Genomic DNA, 21,490 nt, shown 5'->3' on the forward strand with positions numbered 1-21,490 from the left:
CTTGTGAGGCTTTCGCTAAACCACTCTCATAGCTGTGATACCAATACCACGTGAAGCGGCATAAGGTACTTTAAACCTTTGATTTTTCCTTTCGTCCCACGCGTAGACCTCTCTGTTAATGACTAATTTCCCATGCTTAAGGTACACTTTATCCTCAGGCTCCTATCTTTAGCAGTAGCCCAGAGCAGCTTTCTAATTTTTCTTAGCCTAGGTGAAAAGTCTTCCGAAATGTACGTTTGAGTTCCCTTAAGCTTCGAAGCATTTCTGAGAAGTTCCGCCTTTTCAGTGAAGTAAAAAAAAAAAAAAACCTTATAATCACCGGACGCGCTTTGCCTACCGCTTTTCTTCCTAGGCGGTGTAAACTCTCTATGCTCTCTACTTTTATTTCAAGTTTGCGTAAAAAAATTTCTGTTAAAATATGTTCCTTAAGACGATTTAGCGTCTCTGCTTCAGACTCCTGAATTCCGTACACGAGCAGATTGTTTCGTCGAGAATAATTTTCAATGTAGTCCACATTTCTCCGTAGTGAAACAATCTCTTCGTTTAGTTCCGCAAGCGATTTCTCCTATGTGTCCATCCTTTTAGCTGTCTGTGAAAGCACTTCCAGTTTACCTTCAATGGAAGCCAGTCTCACGTTTGTCGCGGTAATGTGCGAGTCTAGCTTAACTCCGATAGACATTATTTCACACGTAGCCTTATGATTTTGGAGAATTTTTTCGAGCTGCTCTGATATTCCTGGGTCTGGATTAAGCTCAACGTCCCCGCTTAGCAACAGTGCAAGTAGTTATCAAGATAGCTCGACCGCCGACGACATTGTAAGAGAGTGCCGACGCTTTGAAGAAGCAAAAACCACCGTGTTTCACAATTCATTCGGTTCCCTAATACCGCCGCTACATCAACGTGTGAGGACGTCCAGCCGCCTGGTGCCGAAAACTTGCTGCGTCTTGTCCGGTGCGAGATTGAGGCAGCGTCTCCATCTATTATTCGTGCCCGTTCTTACGACGAGTCCCGCTGTATCTGATTCAAGATGTCGTACGCAAAGAGTTGCCGAACGCAAGCATGCATCCCATCTGTGCTGTAAGTAGCGCTATGGTCGGCAATTTCTTTGAAAAGAAAGAAATTGCTGCACTACAATGTTCCTGTTCCGATGCCACGTTAAGACTGCTGCTCGCCGTCCCCACAGAACCGGCGTTCGAGCTCACTGATTGTCCGTCGCTCACCGTCGCCATACCCTCGCCGTCCCTCTACGGAAAACTGACCAGTGCAGCTCCCGGAGGCCATGCTGCATTGGCCAACCGACACCGAAATCCTCTGTTGACCGTGGCCACCCGACAGTCTTTTAGACAAATAAGTGGACGGCGGCCTGTTTCCGCGCTCATATACACGGGGGCGCAATTATCGGTTATGAGCGCTCGCCTTTCTCGTTGTCTCCACAAGGTTCTGACGAGTCATTGGGCGTCCCCTGTAGCGCTTGTCAGAAAAAAAAAAGACAACACCTGGCGGTTCTGCTTCGCTGTCGGCATCTAAACAACATTACTAAGAAGGACGTGTACCTTTTGCCGCGAATTGACGCACCCTCGGCTCTCTGCATGATGCACAGTACTTTTCTTCTATAGACCTTCGGTCCGGGTATTGGCAAATCGCCGTTAACCAAAAAAAATCAGAGCCCTTCCACTACTGTGAAGATGGAAGTCAGCGAAGCTGTGACTATGGTGGATCTGCTATAGTGAATATTGCTATAGTGAATTTATATATTATCATAATTGACTATATTGAGCGTCTTTTGGCATGTTCGTCAAATAGCAAGGACGCTGGCGTCTTGTTTTCGCCCGGCGCGATGGCCAAGTAGTGCGTTTTGCTGCGCCATGTCTGCACCATCGTCATAGCAAGCCTATGAGCCACAGCCTTCATAGCCGCGGCACACTGCACGGTATCATCAGGATCCTGACATCATGATCCTGGAAGATATGGTTAAACTGGCGTCCGTTCCACAGCGAGTCCAAAGGGCAACTGCTGATAACAGCAATAGGGCGATCTCTACGTCACGAGACAAAGGGACACAACGATTGGTGGGACGTGCCGCCACCGAGTATCGCGACACTTCTGAAAGAGGCATCGGCGGTAGCGAGGGGTACATAATCATGTGTTTGGCACCTGTCCTAAGACACAACTGGCGGGAAACCGCCACGCACATGGAGTCAAAGTAATGGTTGATAGTTTTGTCTACACGCAGTCACGATCCTGGGGAACCTAGCCCTTAACAGATTTGCTGTAAAAGCCAGGGAGAAGACCGCTTTTATAACTCCCGAAGGGATCTACATGTTAAACGTTATGCCATTTGGCTTGTGCAATGCCCGTGCAAGATTCGAACGAATGATGGACTCCCTTCTTGGTGGTTTCAAGTGGTCCACTTGCCTGTGCTATCTCGATGGCGTCGTCATTTTCTCGCCTACGTTCTCCAGTTATCAACGTAGGGTCTCGGCTATTCTGAGGGTCCTTTGCAATGCAGGTCTTCAACTTAACTTTGCCAAATGCCGCTTTGGCCGCCGAGAGATCACTGCACTTCGCCATCTTTTCGATGCAACAGGTATACGGCCTGACCATGCCAAAGTTCGCGCCATTACCAACTTTCCGACGTCTCGTTGTACTGAGGACGTCCGTTCCTTTTTTTCCGTTCTTATTTTAGGCGGTTTATGAAAAAATTTGCAGAAATAGCAAGGCCCCTAACCTTCCTTTTAGGACGCGACTTTTTCCTGGGATCCTGAACAAGCGTCCGCCTTCTCACTGCTGATTGCAATGCTGACATTACCACCAGTGTTGGCTGATTGCAATACTGACAACCACCAGTGTTGGCTCACTTCGACGAACCTGCCGCCACAGAAATCCGTACCGACGCCAGTGGCCACGGAATCGGTGCAGTTCTAGCCCAGCGACAACTTGGTCAGGACTGCGTTATTGCTTATGCCAGCCGCCTTCTTTCCTCTGCTGAGCGAAGCTATTCGATCACAGAGAGAGAGCGTCTCGCTCTTGCTTGGGCCATCGCCAAATTTCGCTCTTGCCTCTACGGCCGACCCTTCACCGTCATTACTCACCACCATGCTCTCTGCTGGCTGTCTTCTCTCAAAGATCCCACTTGTCGCCTTGGTCGTTGGGCATTACCACTTCAAGACTACTCATATACCGTCGTTTATAAGTCTGGCCACTTGCACCATGACGCCGACTGCCTCTCCAGATACCCTGTGGATCCACCGGAAACTGGCCTGAGTAACTCCGGCCCTTGTATGCTCTCCATCTCTCAACTCTTTAGCATCGCTGCCGAACAACGCCTTGACGCGTCTTTACGCAATATCATCGAAAATTTGCACTCCCACGCTCCTGATCCTTCCCTCCGCCTTTTTTGCTCCAAAATGACACGTTATATCATCGCAGTTTACTCCCTGACGGTCCTGACCTGTTGCTTGTGTCCGGCTCTCCTCGGTTCCAATGCATGCCCTGGCCCAGCTTCACGACGCGCCAACGGCGGGACATATAGGCATGTCACGCACATACGACTGCGCACGTCGCAGTTTCTATTGGCCTGGGATGCCCCGCTCAGTTCGCCATTACGTGGGCTCCATGCGACCTTTGTCAGCGCCGCAAAACGTCGACATTGCCAGCTGCAGACCAGCTTCAGCCCCTGGACATTCCGGACGAGCCATTTCACCACGTCGGCCTCGCTTTACTTGGTCCGTTTCCCCTATCCGCCTCTAGAAACAAGTGGGTCGCCGTTGCCACAGATTATGCGACGCGGTTTGCCATTACGCGTGCACTTCCCACTAGCTGTGCCACCGACGTTGCACACTTCTTGATGTATAACGTCATACTCCAGCATGGGGCTCCTCGGCAACTGCTAACTGACCGGGGCAGACAATTTCTATCGAGGGGGATCGATCACATTATAAAATCCTGCGCGACACAACATAAGTTAACTACGGCCTACCGTCCACAGAGGAACGACTTAACAGAACGCCTGAACCAAACACTTACCAGCAGGATTGAGACGCTGCATTGCCCTTTGTGACATTCGCGTACGACACTTCCAGGCATGAGACCACTGTTTTCTCTTATACGGTCGCAACCCTACATTACCCATGGACACCCCGGTGCCCTCTTCTGGGTGTCCGCCCACTGAATATGACCGAGAGACTATTGCCTGCGCCGACCATGCACGTCAAGTTGCTCGCATTCGATTTTCTGAGTCCCAGGTCCACCAGCAGTCCCGCTACAACAGCCACCACAGGGCACCAACTTTGTCCCTGGATCGCTCGTCCTCCTGTGGTACCCAGCACGACGTGTCGGACTATCTGAAAAACTGCTCTTTCAGTACACCATTCTATATCGCCTGTGCCATCAAGTGACTGATGTCACTTTGGAAATCGGTCCTCTGCTGCCTTCGTCATCATCTGTTCATCCCCGCACGGACATTGTAGACGTTGTCCGTCTCAAGCCGTATCGTGCCCCGGACACCCCTTAATGCCTTGAGTGCTAGTTTTAAGCAAAGTTTTATAGGCTCACAAGTGTCGGCAGTGGTGGTGTCACGCTGAAAAGTGGGCCGATCCAGGTGATAGTGCAGAAAGGGTCCAAGCTCACTGGCACATACATACCCCTCTGGGCTCGGGGACCTGTAACGTGCCCTTGAACTACGCTTGTCACACGTGGGACCCAAGGAGACAAGATCACCAGCCCTTCCCCTGTCGAGAAAATGGGGGTAAACAAAGCTTGTCGTTCGATTCTAGCGTAAGGGCTTCCCAAGTCCAGGCGAAACGTCAGCGAAGAGCCGCCGACTCTGAGTTTAGGGCAATCGAAGCGGAACGCCTGCGACAGTCTTGTCTTGCCACAAGCTTCGCCTACCCCCATTTTCTCGACAGGGGAAGGGCTCTGAATTTTTTTTCGTGTAGTCTTTGTTCACCTGCACCGAATCGGTGTTTTCGCCGTGAGAGGGTAGTGTTATGAGCCAGTGGTCCTGCGGGTATAGAAAAGGACGCTGAAGTGTAGAGTGCACAAGAGGAGGTAGAAGTGAGGTCTGTGGTCCGCTATCTTTGTTGTTGATACCCTACTTTTAGTCTCCTTGTACATATTGTAAATAAACCCTCTTTTCTGTAAATATCCCCGTCGCAATAATAAAAGTGCAAAGCAATATCAAGGCTCAAACCTGAAAACAATATAATTTTACTGGTGCGGCAGGCAGCACAATCTGTGGGATCGGCCCAAGAAAGGAGTTTGAGACATACCCGATACGGAAAAGTGGTGGTAAGATCACTAAGAAAGACGATGCCTTTAGTTAATAAACATAAAAGAAATTGTCTGAGGGCAGTATTCAAACAGAGGACCCTTAGCCCAACCGCTCGATCCTCTATTAGACCACAGCCGCGTTCATCAGTAAGCGGAATATAAGATTCTTAAGTACGAGGTGTACGTATTTCCCGCGTGCAAGCGAGCGCGAAAAGGCGCTTGGCGCGTTTTATGAACACTACGGCGCGGTTTTTCAATCAACATTTACTCACGAAAATACTGCTTCCTTTAGTATTAGTACATTTCCCAAAGAACGTTACTCGCATTCACTGTATGATTTCCCTTTGCGTCAGAATTTCAACACTAGGCGGCGAAAGACGTGTAGGCGTGTTCACGTGTCAATCGCTGAGACTGGTACGCAGAAGCAACTGTATTGCTAACACCTCGGGTTAGGAAACTTTGCTTGGTGGAACGAATTGTAAAAAAGCCTGCGCAGACTACGCAGACAGTGCAGATCCTGTCGGCTTGGGACACGCTTTTCCCACACGTAGTAGCCAACCTAAGGCAGCTAGAATAGTACCTGACGGTGCGTGGTTTCCGCAGGTAAGCACCGCGTCCCCCACATGGCGCAAACATGGCCCCGCGTGTTGTCAGAATGCCGGTCGAGAAGATCCCGCGAAACGCTAATCGCAATGAAGCACGGTGGGCCCACACATGCGCAAAGACTAATCAGTTAGTTCAGATGCAGGATCCGTGTTCTGTTGCGAGTGTGGCGCAAACCTCAGCCTCCTGTGGCTAAGCCACAGGAGGCTGAGGGTAGGCGACAGCGTCGACAAAACTCCGCCGTTTAAGAGTGCGAAGCGGACGCACACATCGTGCCCGCCGTGAGCATGCAGCACGGTAATGCAAGGTCAACACATGGCGGCAACGCCGACAAGACCCTGTAGTTCTAATGAATGCTGCCCGCGGTCATCGGGTTTTTTCTGTTCATGAGTCGACATACGCCCCACCCCGCGCGTTTACTTAGTCACCTTACGTTTACTGCAATTTATAATGTCACAACAACTACGAGCCTTACACGTCGTGTAATATTCTAACATGTTATTATCGCAGCTATTGATTCGCCCTTATAGAGAAACTGTCAGCTTACATGTACTGCAATTCATACTGTCACTACAGCTAGGAGCCTCAGACTTCGTGTAATATTCTAACATGTTGAGATTGTAGTCATTGCTTCGACCTTATGGCGACGCTGTGATGTTTATTGCGATAGCAATTATATGGACACTTCAACCGGATTTCTGCCGTCGGCGTCACCGTCGCCGTCACCGTCGCCGTCACTGTCGTCGTCGCCGTCGCCGTGAGGTTCCGTATAGACAAAATCTTCGCCGCGCGCCGTATGCCCGAGCGGAAGCGTGCGGAGACGCGCACTATCACGGAGAGCGAACGCGCTCAATCTCCCACGCGCAAGCAAGGAAGCGGGAAGCCAGCGCCGGAGGGAGCGGGGGGAGGGGGGGGGGTGCACTTCTACTCTGCCAACAACCGCGCTCGTCGCTCGCCCGCACGTTCTCTTATCTCCACACGGCTCTGACCTTTGTATGCGCTGTGCATTCGCCGCTCAGTTTCCGTTGAAGCGATAGACCGCACGTACCTTCGCCCGCTGCGGCGTATGCGCTTGCTGCCAGCGTTTTGACAGTCGTTGTCTGCAGTCATTCAGTGTGATCTATTCATGTTTGTTTGTGCGCGCTGACACCACGCTTGTTCATTCAGTTAGTAATAGTCGGGCCACATTTTCCAACGCACGCTACACATGCAATGCTGCCCGGATCGGCAGTGCAACGCTACAGGTGTGTCCCTTCACACGCGCTGCTCACGGGAAGCGCTTCTCATCAACACCACCGTTTCACACGCGTCTCCTCGTGGTCATCGAGTCTCTGTTCATGTCGGTCTACTTACGCCGCAGCACACCTGCTTACTTAATCAGCTCATGTTTACTACAATTCATATTGCTACCAAAGCCGCTCACCTTACTTCGTATGACATTGCGGTGTTGCTATCGCATTCATTGCTTCGCCCTTAGGGTGAAACTGTGACATTTTTTACCTAGTTTTATTATGCTTTAGTCGTTAGTTTCGCCCACCAAAGCATAATGCCTAGCCCACACAATGGCAGTATCGTGAAATAGATAGATAAATGTTAGGAGATTAAATTAAGCAAATGGTGCACGACAGTTACATGCCGCTTGTTATAGAACACCCATGACCAATCTGGAATTCGTTTTTTCATTCGAATATTATTGTTTTCGAAAAAGTTCTGCCTATCATGGCAAACTCTGTCCTTAGGTGGTATGACCGTTCAGGCCCCTCAGTTTTCCACCAATGTTTCCACCTCCTCAAGGTGACACTAGAAAATCTGCCTTAAGCACTTATTCCACTTATTTACAAGGTGACGCTAGAAAATCTGCCTTAAGCACTTCTTCCACTTATTCACAGTCAGCCTAGATCAATAAGCTCATGCCGTATTACTTTCGGAGCACTCATTTCAAACTCTAATCTTTTCTTCTAACAAAAAAATATAATGACATCCTTTTTGTGCGTGGCTTGTACATTATATATGCGCAGATTATTTTACAATTGCTTCTTTCCCGTAATAGTTCCTGAGCAAAAGTGCACGCCTCTGCTGAATAATGAACTGCGGGAAATTATTGAGCCTGATGGTACTTGTACATCAAGGTATATGTAATGCAAGGCGACGTACTTGTGCGGGATTGCCATGCACACCAAGCAACTGACGCATGTGGTCTTGCATTTCCATCGCTTGTTCCGACGCACTTTCAAAAAAATGTCGCAGTTTCGCCCGAAAGGCGAAGCATCGATTGCGATAGCAAATTAGTGGAGAGCTATTCGGAGTAGGGATAGTAGTTTTATCGGCTGCATAAACTTGGATACATTGGCTTACTAACTGAATTAACAATCGTGGTGTGAGCGCGCACAAGCAAACATGAATAGACCACACTGAATGACCGCAGCCACCGACTGTCAAAACGCTGGCAGCAAGCGCAGGTTCGCGCGGTCTATCGCTTCAACGGAAACTGAGCGGCGAATGCACCGCGCATCGAAAGGTCAGAGCCGTGTGGAGATAAGAGACGGTGCGGACGACCGGCATCCCCGGGCAAAGCGCAAAGGAGAAGTTGTTGGCAGAGGAGAAGCTGCTTCCCCGCCTCCCCCCCTCTTCCCGCTTTGTTGCTTTCGCGTGGGAGATTGAGTGGCAAGATACGCCTTTGGTGCCGGAGCACAGTGCCGCCCCGCCTCCCTCCCTCCCTCCCATACCCCCACGGTCTTTCGCGCGACGGTCACGTTTGCTTTCCGCTCAGCGTTCGCTCTTCGTGATAGCGCGCGGGGGGGTTTCGCCCTCCGTGATAGCGCGCGTCCCCCGCGCGCTTTCGCTCGCGCATACGGCGCGCGGCGACGATATTATCGCCCTTGAAGTCTATACGGAACCTCACGGCGACGGCGACGGTGACGACGACGGCGATGGTGACGCCGACGGCAAAATCCGGTAGAACTGTCCATATACTTGCTATCGCAATAAAATTATTGCACTAGATGGCGTAAATGCTACGGCCCCTGTACAGACACCGAGGATCGCCGTCGCTACACCGCCTTCAGTTCCTTTTCTGCGACAGTCGTCGCAACAGCACGCTGCGGGCTGCCATTACGCGAACCTACAAGGTACGCCAAGCTGTGAAGTGACGTCAGCGCCCTTCCTACCAACCAGAGAGGTCTGGAGACACCAGCGCCTCTTGCCTCTCCCCCAGTGACCTTTCTGTCCGTTGGCTCCGCCACAGTGGCGGCCCTCCCCTCCTTTCTACGGCGCTACCATCTTCGCATTCTATCAGCGGAGAAAGTCCGGCCGCCGACCACGACAAAGGGGGAAAAATTCACCGACGATTACGATAATTCCTAATGCGAATTTTGAACGCAGCTGTCGGTGTTTTAAATTCGCGATATTTGTGGCAAATAAATTTGATTCCGAACGACAGGGTCCCCTCGGCGGCGGCGCTAGGCCTCTGCTCGGGCAGCTCGCTTAGGAGCAGCGGCAGACGAAGTGAGGCTTATAGCGCGTGAAAAGACGAACGAAGGAAGACGTGACACACAGGCGCGATGTGTGTGTCACGTCTTTCTTCGTCCTTGTCTTCTCACGTGCTATAACCCTCACGATGTCATACCAACAAGCCTAAATCACTGCATGGCAGACGAAGCATTTCCACCGGTTGCGCCGCTCATTGTTCAGAAAGAAAGCATGAACACGGGAACGCGTGGCTCACACGAAGTGCATTCTCTAGTGGCAGCGGTGCAGGCGAAGTTGCGCTTGCGCAGTGGGCCCGAAGCCCACGCCAGTGCTTTGTTTCCATATATGGTATCGATGGACGCGTTCACCGCATCCTTGGCCGCCACCGTGAAGCACTCTGCTTTCCTCCTCAACCTTTCGCCATACTCTTCTCCTCCGCGCTTACCTCATCATGCTTTCGTTACACCCTCCTCCTCCACTTTCCACCTCACGCTCTCTTCACTATCACCGCCTTTCATCCCCTGCTGCGCAACGTGTTCGCTCTTTCATCCTTCGCTGTGCTCGTTCTCGTCGGTTAGGCTGAGAGATGCCGATGCTCAGCGCATAAACGCGCGCCTAGGAGCTGCGCTCTAAAAGCCAAAGATAGCTTTAATAAATGTGCGCTGTCCGCACTTATGAAAGAGAATGAATAGGACAGGAAACTCTGAAATTTATTTCCCTGCGTATCCTGTCCGCCAATCACCTCGAGAGCACGAGGAGGCACTGCATTCCCGCCAGGAGGCGACACCGGTGAGCCGTCCTCTTCGGCCGAACCGGGCGAGCTTGCCTGCTGGGCGGCGGCCCGGGCCTTGTCCCCCCGGCGTCGCCGCGGTCTACGGTGGCGCCCCACAGCGGTGGTTGGCGGGGGGGACAGCGACGAGGCCCGGCTGCTGCTGGCCATGGTGCTCGCGTCGCCCATGCCTTTCTCGGGCTGAGAAGGAGCCACGTTCGGTTAGGAACGAAACATAATTTGACTTTACGATATGATATTACGATATAGGAGATAGTATACTATTACGATATGCATCGCTACAAAAGACAAAGTGCAACGGCGATAACATCGTCGCCGCCCGCCGTATGCTGTATGTGCGAGCGAAAGCGTGCGAGGATGAGCCGACGATGGTGGCTCAATCTCGCGCGCGCAAAGGAGAAAAGCGGGGACGAAGTGCGCCGCCTTCCATCGCGCGCAACGCGCCGGAGGGAGGGGGGATCGCTCTACTCGGGCGGCGGCTGCGTATGATGCAGCCGCGCGCGGCCGCCCGGGTGCTATTTTGAAAGTGATCTGCGATAGGGACAGAATGCGCCGAGTGCTGATAGCTTCGTGTGCGCTCTGTTCTCGCCATTCAATTCGCGCTGAAGCGAGAGGCAGCACGAAGGTCAATTCGCTGGCTGCTGCCAGCGCGCTTTCTCACTCCAGCGTTTTGATAGCGAGTCTGCGCAGTCATCGAGTGAGATGTGTTCGCGTTTGCTTGTGCGGGCGTGACACCGTGCTTGTTAATTTAGTTAGTACGCGAATGTTTACAAGTTTATACGGCTGATAATACTACTATCCTTACTTCGTTTAGCTGTGTACTAATTTGCTATCGTAATCGATGCTTCGCCTTGCTCGCGAATGTGCGACTTTTTTGCCATAGTGTCCTTATTCGATTATTTGCTATGCCATGAAAGAAAATAATTATCATGCACCAGAGTACAAGGCATTCTAAGAAAGCCTCCAAGTTGAAGAAAAATACCTCTTGGCCTGGGGATTGAACACCGTACTAATGCCCTTCTGTAGTGGTCGCTTTACCATCTCAAGCTAAGACGGGGCTAGCAGATCGCAGAGCGACGCTGAATTAATCGACAACTCGTACTGTAAGGACACTGAGCATGTCAATTCTGCGGAAGCGCGCAAGGCAGAGGCAGTTTCATGAAGGGAAAATATTTTCTCACATCTACCCTCACTCGCTGGGTAAAGCACCGATTTTAACAGCCGGAGCACAGATGCGCCGGTGCGATATAGAAGAATGAGCAGCTTGTGTGATTTGGTTTTAATTGTTCTCCCTTTTATCTTCATTATCGTCCTTTCGATCGATCAGCACTATTTCTCAGCTATCATTTTGTTTTTGTGCCACTACTCACTATTTTTATTGGGTAGTTATCCAGCGGTACTTTACTATAGCGCAGTGAAGGCTGACTTTTTTAAGTGCTGCTCGTGCACACAGTTACCGTCCAAGGCATTTTTGCTGGTCTAGGAAAATCTAGTAGTACATTTAGGCCAATGTGAATATCTGATGAATAAAGATGAATATCTCTGGTTGCATGGCACGCTAAGTTCTCGTATACGTTTAAACTTATATGTAATCTGTCTACCAATACACCGGAACCACCTAGTAGAAAAGTGGCCTAGGCTATTGCTCTTTCTTGGCAGTAACTTCACGTTTCTAGGACCCTACAGTATACACAGGAAAAGCTGACAACAACGTCTGAATGTAGGCCCCACATGCTAACTGCAATGGAAGCTCAAAGAAGACCTTGAATTAGAGCACTGCACGGGTTTGGGCTTACCCGAAAGCCCGGGCCCGGCCCAGCCCGGGCTCGGGTATTTTGACGCCAGGCACAGGCCGGGCTCGGACTTTCTGGTGGTGTACATGGAACGGGCAGTGAGTTATCCTCACGCGTCTCGACTCTGAAAAACCTGTTGCCCCGGCGCAACTGGAATCTAGCAGCGCTTACTCCCTGTGTACTTCCCTTTTTTTCTTCCGTCGTATTTTGCGCTGTTTGAACAGAATGTAAAAGTCCAGAAAGACCGAAGTCGCCTCAAACCAAAGGATGCCATTGTGTTCCTTACCTAAATCAATGTTAATGCTTTCAGTGTGGTGCAAACGCGTTCGCGACTTGCTGATTCTTCAAAGGCGAATAGGTGACCCGTATAAAATGAGCCATCGCAGGGAATTGTGGGGCGCGCCGTCTGCTAGCAGCTTCCGGTTCAACGGACGACGCGGCGGCATCGGCGGCATGCCCGGCGCGCATGTTTTTCTACACGGTTTCAACTGTCAGTCGTGCGAAGCTTTCCGTCCACTTTGTCGACCAGCAATGTCGTAGAATTCATGCAGCTGATTTCTAGGTTTCAGTTCACTCTGGGCGCGACGTTGACGAGCCAAGAAAGGCAAGGATGCGCTTTTATTCATAAAGGAACTCTTGTTTTCGTTTCGGCGGCCTTTTTTGTGTCTGCCAGGTTTAGCTCTACGACATTTGCCGTTGCTTGGACGCACCGTCACTGACTGCTCTGCTTGCGGGTCAGTCAGACAGGTGAAAAAGTTATCGTTATCCGATAATTTATCGAGCGTATAGAAGCATTACTTAGAAAATCGGCTACTGAGGCGATGGCTACAGCGGTGCATGCTGTTCTGTGATCGTAGCTAGAAACCGATATCGTCGGTATAACGGCGTAGCTAGCGCTGAAAATGATGACTTTGCGCGCTGTCAACGGCATTTCTCGGTCGAAACTCTAGGTTCATTTGAAGTGGTACGTACATAGAGTAACATACGGATTACAAGAGTGGCCACTCCAGTCTAAAAGCGGCCGAGCTACGCAGCTTCATGCCGCCCGATAGAGGGCAATACAACACTCCCTGTCTCCAAGGGAACGCGCGTACTAGTTATCTACTCTAGTAACTTTTCTAGTGCACTATACGTCTACTTGTCGATGTGGCTGTAGACGTAGACGTTATCAACGGGATCAGGCGGCCGTGAGCGGTGGATGATAAGGCTAGTATATAGAATAAAGCATAACGCATCGCTACAAAATATCGGCCATGGTGTCATCAGCAAGGCGGCGCTACAAAAGATGTGCGATAATGCCTGCGTGCTTTTTGCTGGGTTCGTCTGCCAGAACGTCTGTCTGCTTGGCTGCTGCTTGGTAAGAAGGCCTTCATTACGTTCTTTTTTCCCTTCATTACTTTGCAAATGGCTTATGTATTTGTCACTTCAGCCGTAAGTTGACATTTGTCGCATTGTGCTGTTCGGAGCAGAGAGCTTTTTTTTTTTTTTTTTTTGTTCTTCACTTCGCGCATGATGTTCCTGGATTGCTTCACATTAAGTAAGAAACAGCAATTTGGAATGCTGCGCAGCACGTTTGTGAGAAAAACGTTTCTTGGCGCGAGAAAGTGAGTCGGCACAGGCCGGTATACGTAGTCTGAATTGAATGCATGTGTGTGCGATTGTTAAAGAATGCAGTTATGCTTAGGATCGTTATTCGTGGCGTGCGCAGATTGCTTGAAGCCTTTGTTACGAGCGCAATTAGAACTTGGGAATTGAGAAGAATGTTTGTAAGCTGTGGCTACGACGTATTCTGAATAAACACTCCTGCCTCAGTAGCACATGCATGGCACCAAAGGTAGCTTTTTTTTTAGCTGCGACAATTGCACGTGACGCTTTTCGCGAAAGGGCGATGTGAAGTGCGTAGGAGAAAATTAGTGCGAAGGCGGGAGAGAAGACATAACCAATACTTTTTTTTTTCAGGTCATGCCTTCCGTATCAAGTACTACGGGAATTACGGCTATGTTGCGTGGTGCTGTAACAACGGCAGGACAGGGAGAGAGCGTGGTTGGCTGACAACTGCAGTGAGCAGCTTTCATTCCTTGTTTGCTATGCAGCCCAAAACTACCACTTAATAAGAAAGGTTAGGCTTCAAAGGACGAGCGTTGTTTTCCTCTTCAATGCTAATGCTGTCATCTGCAGTTTTACTGTTCTGTGGGGTTTTTCATAATATCGCCTGTTTATTCCTTGTGTGAAATTTATTCTCACCATATGGTATCTGTATTGGCATGTCTTGCACTTTGCAGTGCAACCATCTTTCTGCGCTTGCGTTCATCGAACGTTGCGAAAAAAAAAGTGTGCATGTGCTTACTGAGAATATGACTTAAAAATAAAATGTTTCGTCTCTTCCAACACTTGTCATGTTTATTTAAAATGTCTGCATAAACACACAGTGGCTTGCTACACTGGCGGTACAGCTTACACGAAGCCACTCGATGCATGCAAGCAACGCGTTAAAAAAATCGAAATATAGCCCCTGGGACGAGTACTCGCACGGCCGACGATGGTTTTGCTAGGCACCTGCAACCGGGTAATGTTCGAGTGGGACAAAGCCGGACTGCAAGCGCAAGTGGCTCAGTCAGCTAAGGCGTTGCGCTGCTGAGCACGAGCTCGCGGGATCGAATCCCGGCCGCGGGGGCCGCATTTCGATGGAGGCGAAATGTGAAAACACCCGTGTGCTTGCGTTGTAGTGCGTGTTAAAGAACCCCAGGTGGTCAAAATTAATCCGGAGCCCTCCACTACGGCTTGCCTCATAATGAGAACAGGTTTGGGCACGTAAAACCCCAGAAAGAAGAACGGACTGCAAGCGCATCAATGGAATTCAACGGCGAAGCGGTGGCGGCGGCTGCGCTGACTCGAACCGGAAGCAGCTAGCAGACGGCGCATCCCTCAATCCCTCGCTATTTTACGGGTCACCTATTGGTGAAACGATGACTGGTAATATAATTCGTCACGCGGTTGAAATATGGCACTGCGTCCATCCATGATTGCACGCATGTTCTCAACCGGCCGCCTATAGCAGCAGCGCATTACGCTGCACCATGGAGGAACGAGAAGCTTTCTTTCTCAATTTACTTCATCCATGCGCTGCGCTCACAACCGGTCGTGGCTGCGCTTCGACTATTGACCCTTTTCGCGGCGATCCCGTGGGCGCTGCTATGTTTGATCACGTGGTGACGCGTCCATTGCTGGCCTCAACTGCCTCCATTGCCTCCTTATTTACAATGGAAGTGTATGACGCCGGCGCGGCTTAAAAAACCTCTGTTTTCGGAGATATCGTAGACGGTGACTAGGTGGACGACACGAAGCTTTGATCACAGGTTCAGAGAAGATGCAAAAGTGATTTCGGAGCTGATTAAGCTATGTCAAAACGGCGCAAGCAGCGTATATGGTGCTTGTTCTAAAAGCGGGGCGAAATATGTATTCCAAGCTACCCAAGCTTTCCGATTATGAATTCAGTCAGGATTAGTGTGTTTTGCTCTTTGTTCTTTATTCGACAATATTTTGAAGCAGTGGCTTCTCAGTTTCTGACTCAGTGAAGTTCCTCGGTGCGGCCACTATCTGATTATTTTCTGCCTAATCGCTCGCGGGTGGACTCAGTTCCTATAGATTTGTTCTTGCTGCGTACAAGGCTTGAAACGTAGCTGTTTTGTACATTGTGTACCTTGTAGCAATTATACATTACAGCTAGTAACTCGCTTACTCTTGTGGACCGTCACGGAACATTCAGCTTCGACCATTCGTGCGCTATAGGTGTAGTCCCGTCATTTATTGTGTGTATACATTGCGCATATATTCAAGTGTGCGCCCATTCACTTATTCTTGAGACGTCGGCGATAGAGTGGGCGTAAGTTTTCCTGCCATTTGGGACAGATAACGTGCGCGAAACTTACTATGACAGGAAGCGCGCTACTCCCTTTGTCATTGTTTAACGAGTGGTAATCACTCTTGCCGACGTTCTGGGGATGAAGCCCTTTCTTTGAAGGCTGGCGATACAAGGCTGGCGGATGAGGAAATTTCTGTATCCTCGGGGAAAGCCGTACATCACGAAGTGCCGGTAACACGTTCGGACAGTTGCAGCAGCGGTCCGCGAACTTGGCCACACGGATTCATTCTATTCCTTAACATGTCAATCGCTATTTTTGAGCCAACTATTGCACACCTCTTCAATCCACATGATTCAATCTAGCATGATTGGAGCACAGTGTGTTAGCGAAAACTCAGTTGCATTTCCGACAGCTGATCGCACAGAAGCAAGGTAGAGCGGTAATGGCTTTGTATTCGAGCGCGGTCGTTGAAGAGAGGTATGGCGCGCCGCCGTGAGCGCCATCTCGTTTCTCTAAAACAAACAGCTCCGCGAAAAGGGTCAGTAGTGTACTAGAATACGGTTGAGTGGGACGAGCGGCTGGGGCGGTGCATGCTTTGCAGTGAGGCGCCCGACGTGGAAAAATACTGTGGCGGCGCTGCGATGGAAGTGGATTGGGCCGCATCAAGATCGCGCCTTTGGAAACTGCTGGCGATACTGCTCAGCAAGGTGATTCGTACTACTTCGCGCGCTGGTATTTGCGTTCAGACCGCTCAAATGGTGTTCATAATGGTATATATGACATGTATTTATTTCTTAAGAATAAATTCCTTTCATTCTCTTCTTTATTATTATTTTTTTAATGCGGCTCGGTAATATTTTTCGGTCTCGGGCCGGGCTCGGACCGGATTCGGGCCTAAGGTAAAGGGGTGGCGGGCCGGGCCGGGCGGTTAACGTAGATTAATTCCGGGCCCTGGACGGGTCCGGGTCTCGCCATGAAACTTTTGGTCGGGCTCGGACGGGCGGCCCAACGTAAAAACGAGCCCGGGCTGGGTTCGGGATGTAAAAATCGGCCCGTACAGTGCTCTACCTTGAATATTGACGAGTGACGTTAGTACCAGCAGAAATGCTACTGACATATATGCTGAATAAGCGACAAGGTAGAAAGTAACTAGTTTATTGCACAAAACAGCTTGCTGACTCTGTAGAAAAAAAATGAAGAACAGCATTTGAGGCTGCATTTTAAATATTGATGAAGTCCACATTGGCAATGGCAGGATGTTTGAGCTGTGGGGCAGAAAATATATAAGGAGTATAAATTCTTGAACATAAAAATTTTTGCGCAGTGCACTATCATTACGATTCACTTTCATTTTCGCACTGAAAGAAAGCTTATAGAGGTAGAAAAATTGTATCATAAGAAAGGTCACCAAAATGATCATTTGGTCACACACATTTGAACATTTGTGTTCTCCGCTGGTTCGGCCATTTGTTTTGTGCCGTGACTTGGTATGATCCCAACGAGTGCTTTGAAAAGATTAAAGCCAAATGGGAAAGGAACTCATTCCTAAGTTTTTTAAATCTTTGAAATAGCTGCAATGTGGCAAAATTTCAGCTCTCGCATAGCAAGCCCAATGATAGAGAACAATTTCCATGAAGGGCACCAGGTTCCATTGGTAAAAGACGGACAACTGCTGCTATGAAGACTGCACTAACCTCTTTCTTTATAAACGCTGTTGCACCAAACTTTAGATTGAGCTAGAGTGAGGGGCCAAGTTTTCTTCACTCTAACAGTGAAGTTGGGGCCTCAGATAAAGCGAACAAAATGCCAAGTTCTCTTCAGGTACATAAATTTTCAAAGTATGTATGAATTGCTGGGCGTAGCTCCTTTATCATTATTCCACAAACTATATCGCACATGTTCTAGTCTAAGCTGCGTTTGTGAAGTTAGGTTTTGTGAATGCGAAAAATATTACGCGACAATACGGGCATAAGCGACAATTTCGCAAGAGCCAGAAGCCGAAGTACAAAATATTTTTCTACCCACCGCGGTGGCTTAGTGCTGTTGCGGTGCTAAATACGAGATAGCGGGATTAAATCCCGGCCACGGTGCCCTCATTTATTCTTCTTTCTGAGGTTTCACGTGCCGGCATCATTTAGATGGGGGCGAAATTCAATAACGCCCGTGTCATCGCGCGCATTGAGGGCACGTTAAGTATCCCCTGGTGGTGAAAATGAATCCGGAGTTCCCCACTACAGCGTGCCTCATAATCAAATCGTGCTTTTGGTAACTAAAACCCCAGAATTCAATTATTATTCAAGATATTCTTGTAGAACTGCTCTCGTTAGAAATGACGACCATATCCCACAAGTGCGTCCGCCTGAAGCTAGGAAGTCTCGTGATGTTGCTCCACGGGACACGGACGACGAACGCAAGAGTTCACGCAAGCGCGTCTCGAGTTAAACACAGCGGTACACAAATAAAAGGAACGGGAGCGAGCGCACGTGCCAACATAAATATTCAGTGAGCGCTCCACGTAGTTGAACACAACGGGGAAATAAATACCCGTTGTAAAATACTTGCGCTCTACACGAACAATAAATGACAAAGCATAGCTGTCACAGAACGCCTTCTTTACCGCCAACATTGTCCTATAGAGACCCGCATCACCAACGCCCAGTTCGGCGAGCATGTGTAGAATACTGAAAATGCAAAGTATTGCGTTTAAATTCAATAGCACTCATTTTTTTAGTAAGCGTAGCTCTCAAAATTCTATTAAACTAAAAGTGAACTGGCCCAACTGTAGCTGTTCGGCACACATAAAAGACACAATCTAAGCCAATTGCTAAAACAATGGAACTCTCTTGCCACCACCGCTTGCACACTCGGTGAGCTACTGCAGAGTGCTCCGCGCATCCACGGTGACTGCAGCGAAGCCCAGGCTTGTCTCAGCAGGCAGCGGATAACTGCGCGTTGTGCGAGCCACCGAAATTTTTGCTTCAGGCATTGCCATGTCACCCTTCTGGCTGCGTCCTTTCTTTCTCTCTCTTCAGAGAGCGCGCATGCGCGCGACTTGATAAACGGAACGTCTCCATTTTCTTTCAGTACGGTCGCAGTGCCGTAATTTTTACAGCAGAAAATAGACCCTTTTGGCGGAGCAGTTTCCTCTACAGGAACTAGGTGGCGCTTTCGGCGGTGCGCCGCATGTTGCCTCAGCGAAAGCGCCGGAATGCGAAGCTATATTATCGCTTCTGCCTTATTACTACGCGCTCAGCTGTCGGAAAGCATCGCGGTGTTCGCTAACGCACTGGGCCTCATTTCGTGTTGCAAAATGTAGAATCGTAGAGGGAAGACATCTGCAGTAGCTGGCTGAAAAAAATTGAGTGGCTTATTAACCAAAGGAAGAATATGTGTGGTCAAGTTCATGGACCGCTGCTACATTAAGAGCTGGACTGCGTGGCTTGCCGGCCCTTCGCAATGCACAGCCTTCCTCGAGGTTAAAAAAATTCCGCCATCCGTTAGCGCCCATCGCTAACCTAAAGGACTTCAACCCCAGAACGAGCACTGCTCTTCACACAGTGACAGAGAGAGTAGCGCTGCTTCCTGGCTTAGTAAATGTCTCGCACGTTATCTACACACATCCACCCTAATTCACAAGCAATCTTACTCCCACTCTATCGCCAACGTACAAGGAATAAGTGAATCGCCGTACTCTTGAATCAGTGCGTCGAACCACGGGTGACGGCGACTAGCTACACAGACAGCACACGCATATTAGAAGCTGAACATTTCGTTACGGCTCGCAGAGTAAGCGAGTGACTAGCGATAATACGTGTTTGCTACAAGCTATTAGATAATTACAGAACACCTACGTTCCAAGCTTTGTGGGCAACAAGAACAGATCTATCGCAACTGAGCGCACCCGCAAGCGATTCGGCAGAAAATAAACCCGCAAGCGATTAGAAGGAAAATGAACACTCAGAGAGGAAGGCTAACTCCCAATTCATGAGTTAGAAACATGACAAGGCGCTGCTTCAAAATGTTTGCCAAATAACGAACGATAAGAAAAAGTTCATGAGCCATTCCACTTTCTGAAGGTGGATCTAAAGTCCAAAGGTTGTTTCTGTATCACTTAAGCTATAGTGATAGACGTACTTAAAAACAAGAAAGCGATGCCGCCTTACTTGAACTGTACCGTACTGAAGCGGTATATGATGATGTGTAGTGTTTAACGGCGCAAGGGCCAGCTATGACCAAAGAGCGCCATTCTGAAGCGGTATACGTATTCTACTCGTAGTTTAGTACGTACAAAGGTTTTGTACGCAAGCTTACAAATGGAGGGCGGCGACAGATAGAGGGATCGCCTGATAAATCCAAGTGATTCAGAAGCGTCATTTACTAGCTTTATTACATGATTAGACCAGTTCCATGCACTTGTCATGATACCGCCAAAGTACTTGTATTTCTGCTTGGCTTTTACGTGCCAAAACCACGTTTTTATTGTGAGACACGCCGTAGTGGGGGACTCCGGATTAATTTTGACCCCCTGGGGTTCTTTAACGTGCACCGAATGCATGGTACACGGGTGTTGCTTTTCGCCGCCATGGAAATGCGGTCGCCACGGCCGGGATTTGATCCCGCGACCTCGGACTTAGGAGCGCAACACGAAAGCCACTACGCCACCACGGCGGGTCATATACAGCCCAACACATGCGCACAGCATCGAAATAGGGCTACGGTGTTTTCTAGTAAACACGCTTTCTTTGCATAAAAATGGTAGATTAAGACCACAGACGCATATAAATATGGCACATTGTATGTACTATACGTAATGAGTTATAACTTAACAAGCACCATATCTGAGAAAGTAGACTGTGACATAATGCGAGTGTTCATAACATCGAAAGAAAGTACGCCTGCATCTCTTTAGCTGGTGCACCCCGATCGTTCTCACTTCAATTGTAAACTATTCACTATTTGAACTCAAATTATAACACTGCGCTCCACTGTTGACATTATTGTGCTCGGGAAAATAGCACTGACACGGCTATTAGCACTGAGGTGGCGCTCCGTCACTGTGCTAATAGCACTGAAGTGGGGGTGCATTTCGCTTTGTGCCAAGCAGCCAAGCTCCTGAAAATAGCAGTGCGGTTGCGCGATGTTCCTGCCAAAGATGGCTAAGTAGATGTATATATAGAGACGAGGACCACTCACAGATCGCTGTTGCTTTCCTTTGAGCAAGAAGCAGCGCTGGGGATGCGTGTACTGCTTGAACTTGCTTTCCTGGCCGACCTGCTTGGCGGAGATGTAGCTGCACGGGACAGACGCCAAATACTTTTATGGGGTTTAGCCACTCGAGAAATATTAGCCGCGGCCAAGGCGCAATATAAAACAGACCGGATCTACGTACCACCAACTGTTGCCCCGGCATGTCTAAGCTGCATCTGGTATATAGTATGTTGCGACATCGGCGCCACACTCATGAAGTACACTTTTAGCCAAGGTGTACTGGCTACGCTGCCTGCGACCGTCAGGCTGATTACAGACTGTGTAGAGCAGCTGTATGCCGGAAGCATAAGTTTGCGGTCTGCCGTAAGCTCTAACACCAAAGGGCGGCAGATTGGGCTAATTGGTGTTGCATTACATTGCAAGGGCTTTATGATACCAAGCACTAACAACAATAGGATGACGTCTATAGAAGCGCTCTTCCTTGTCTGATGTCT

General features: G+C 49.4%; 1 protein-coding gene across 1 annotated transcript in view; it reads right to left on the minus strand.

The window, feature by feature from the left end:
• Window positions 1–21,490, minus strand: part of LOC119432360 (kelch-like protein 17) — a 91,221-nt gene that overhangs the window by 32,421 nt on the left and 37,310 nt on the right. The window contains exons 6-7 of the mRNA XM_037699528.2: window positions 20,982–21,078; window positions 10,085–10,312 (exon numbers count right to left, since the gene is read on the minus strand). Coding sequence (XP_037555456.2) covers window positions 10,085–10,312; window positions 20,982–21,078 — 325 coding nt within the window. The remainder of the gene's footprint in view (window positions 1–10,084; window positions 10,313–20,981; window positions 21,079–21,490) is intronic.

Source organism: Dermacentor silvarum, chromosome 11, assembly GCF_013339745.2.
Source record: "Dermacentor silvarum isolate Dsil-2018 chromosome 11, BIME_Dsil_1.4, whole genome shotgun sequence".
Classification (NCBI taxonomy): Eukaryota; Metazoa; Arthropoda; class Arachnida; order Ixodida; family Ixodidae; genus Dermacentor; species Dermacentor silvarum.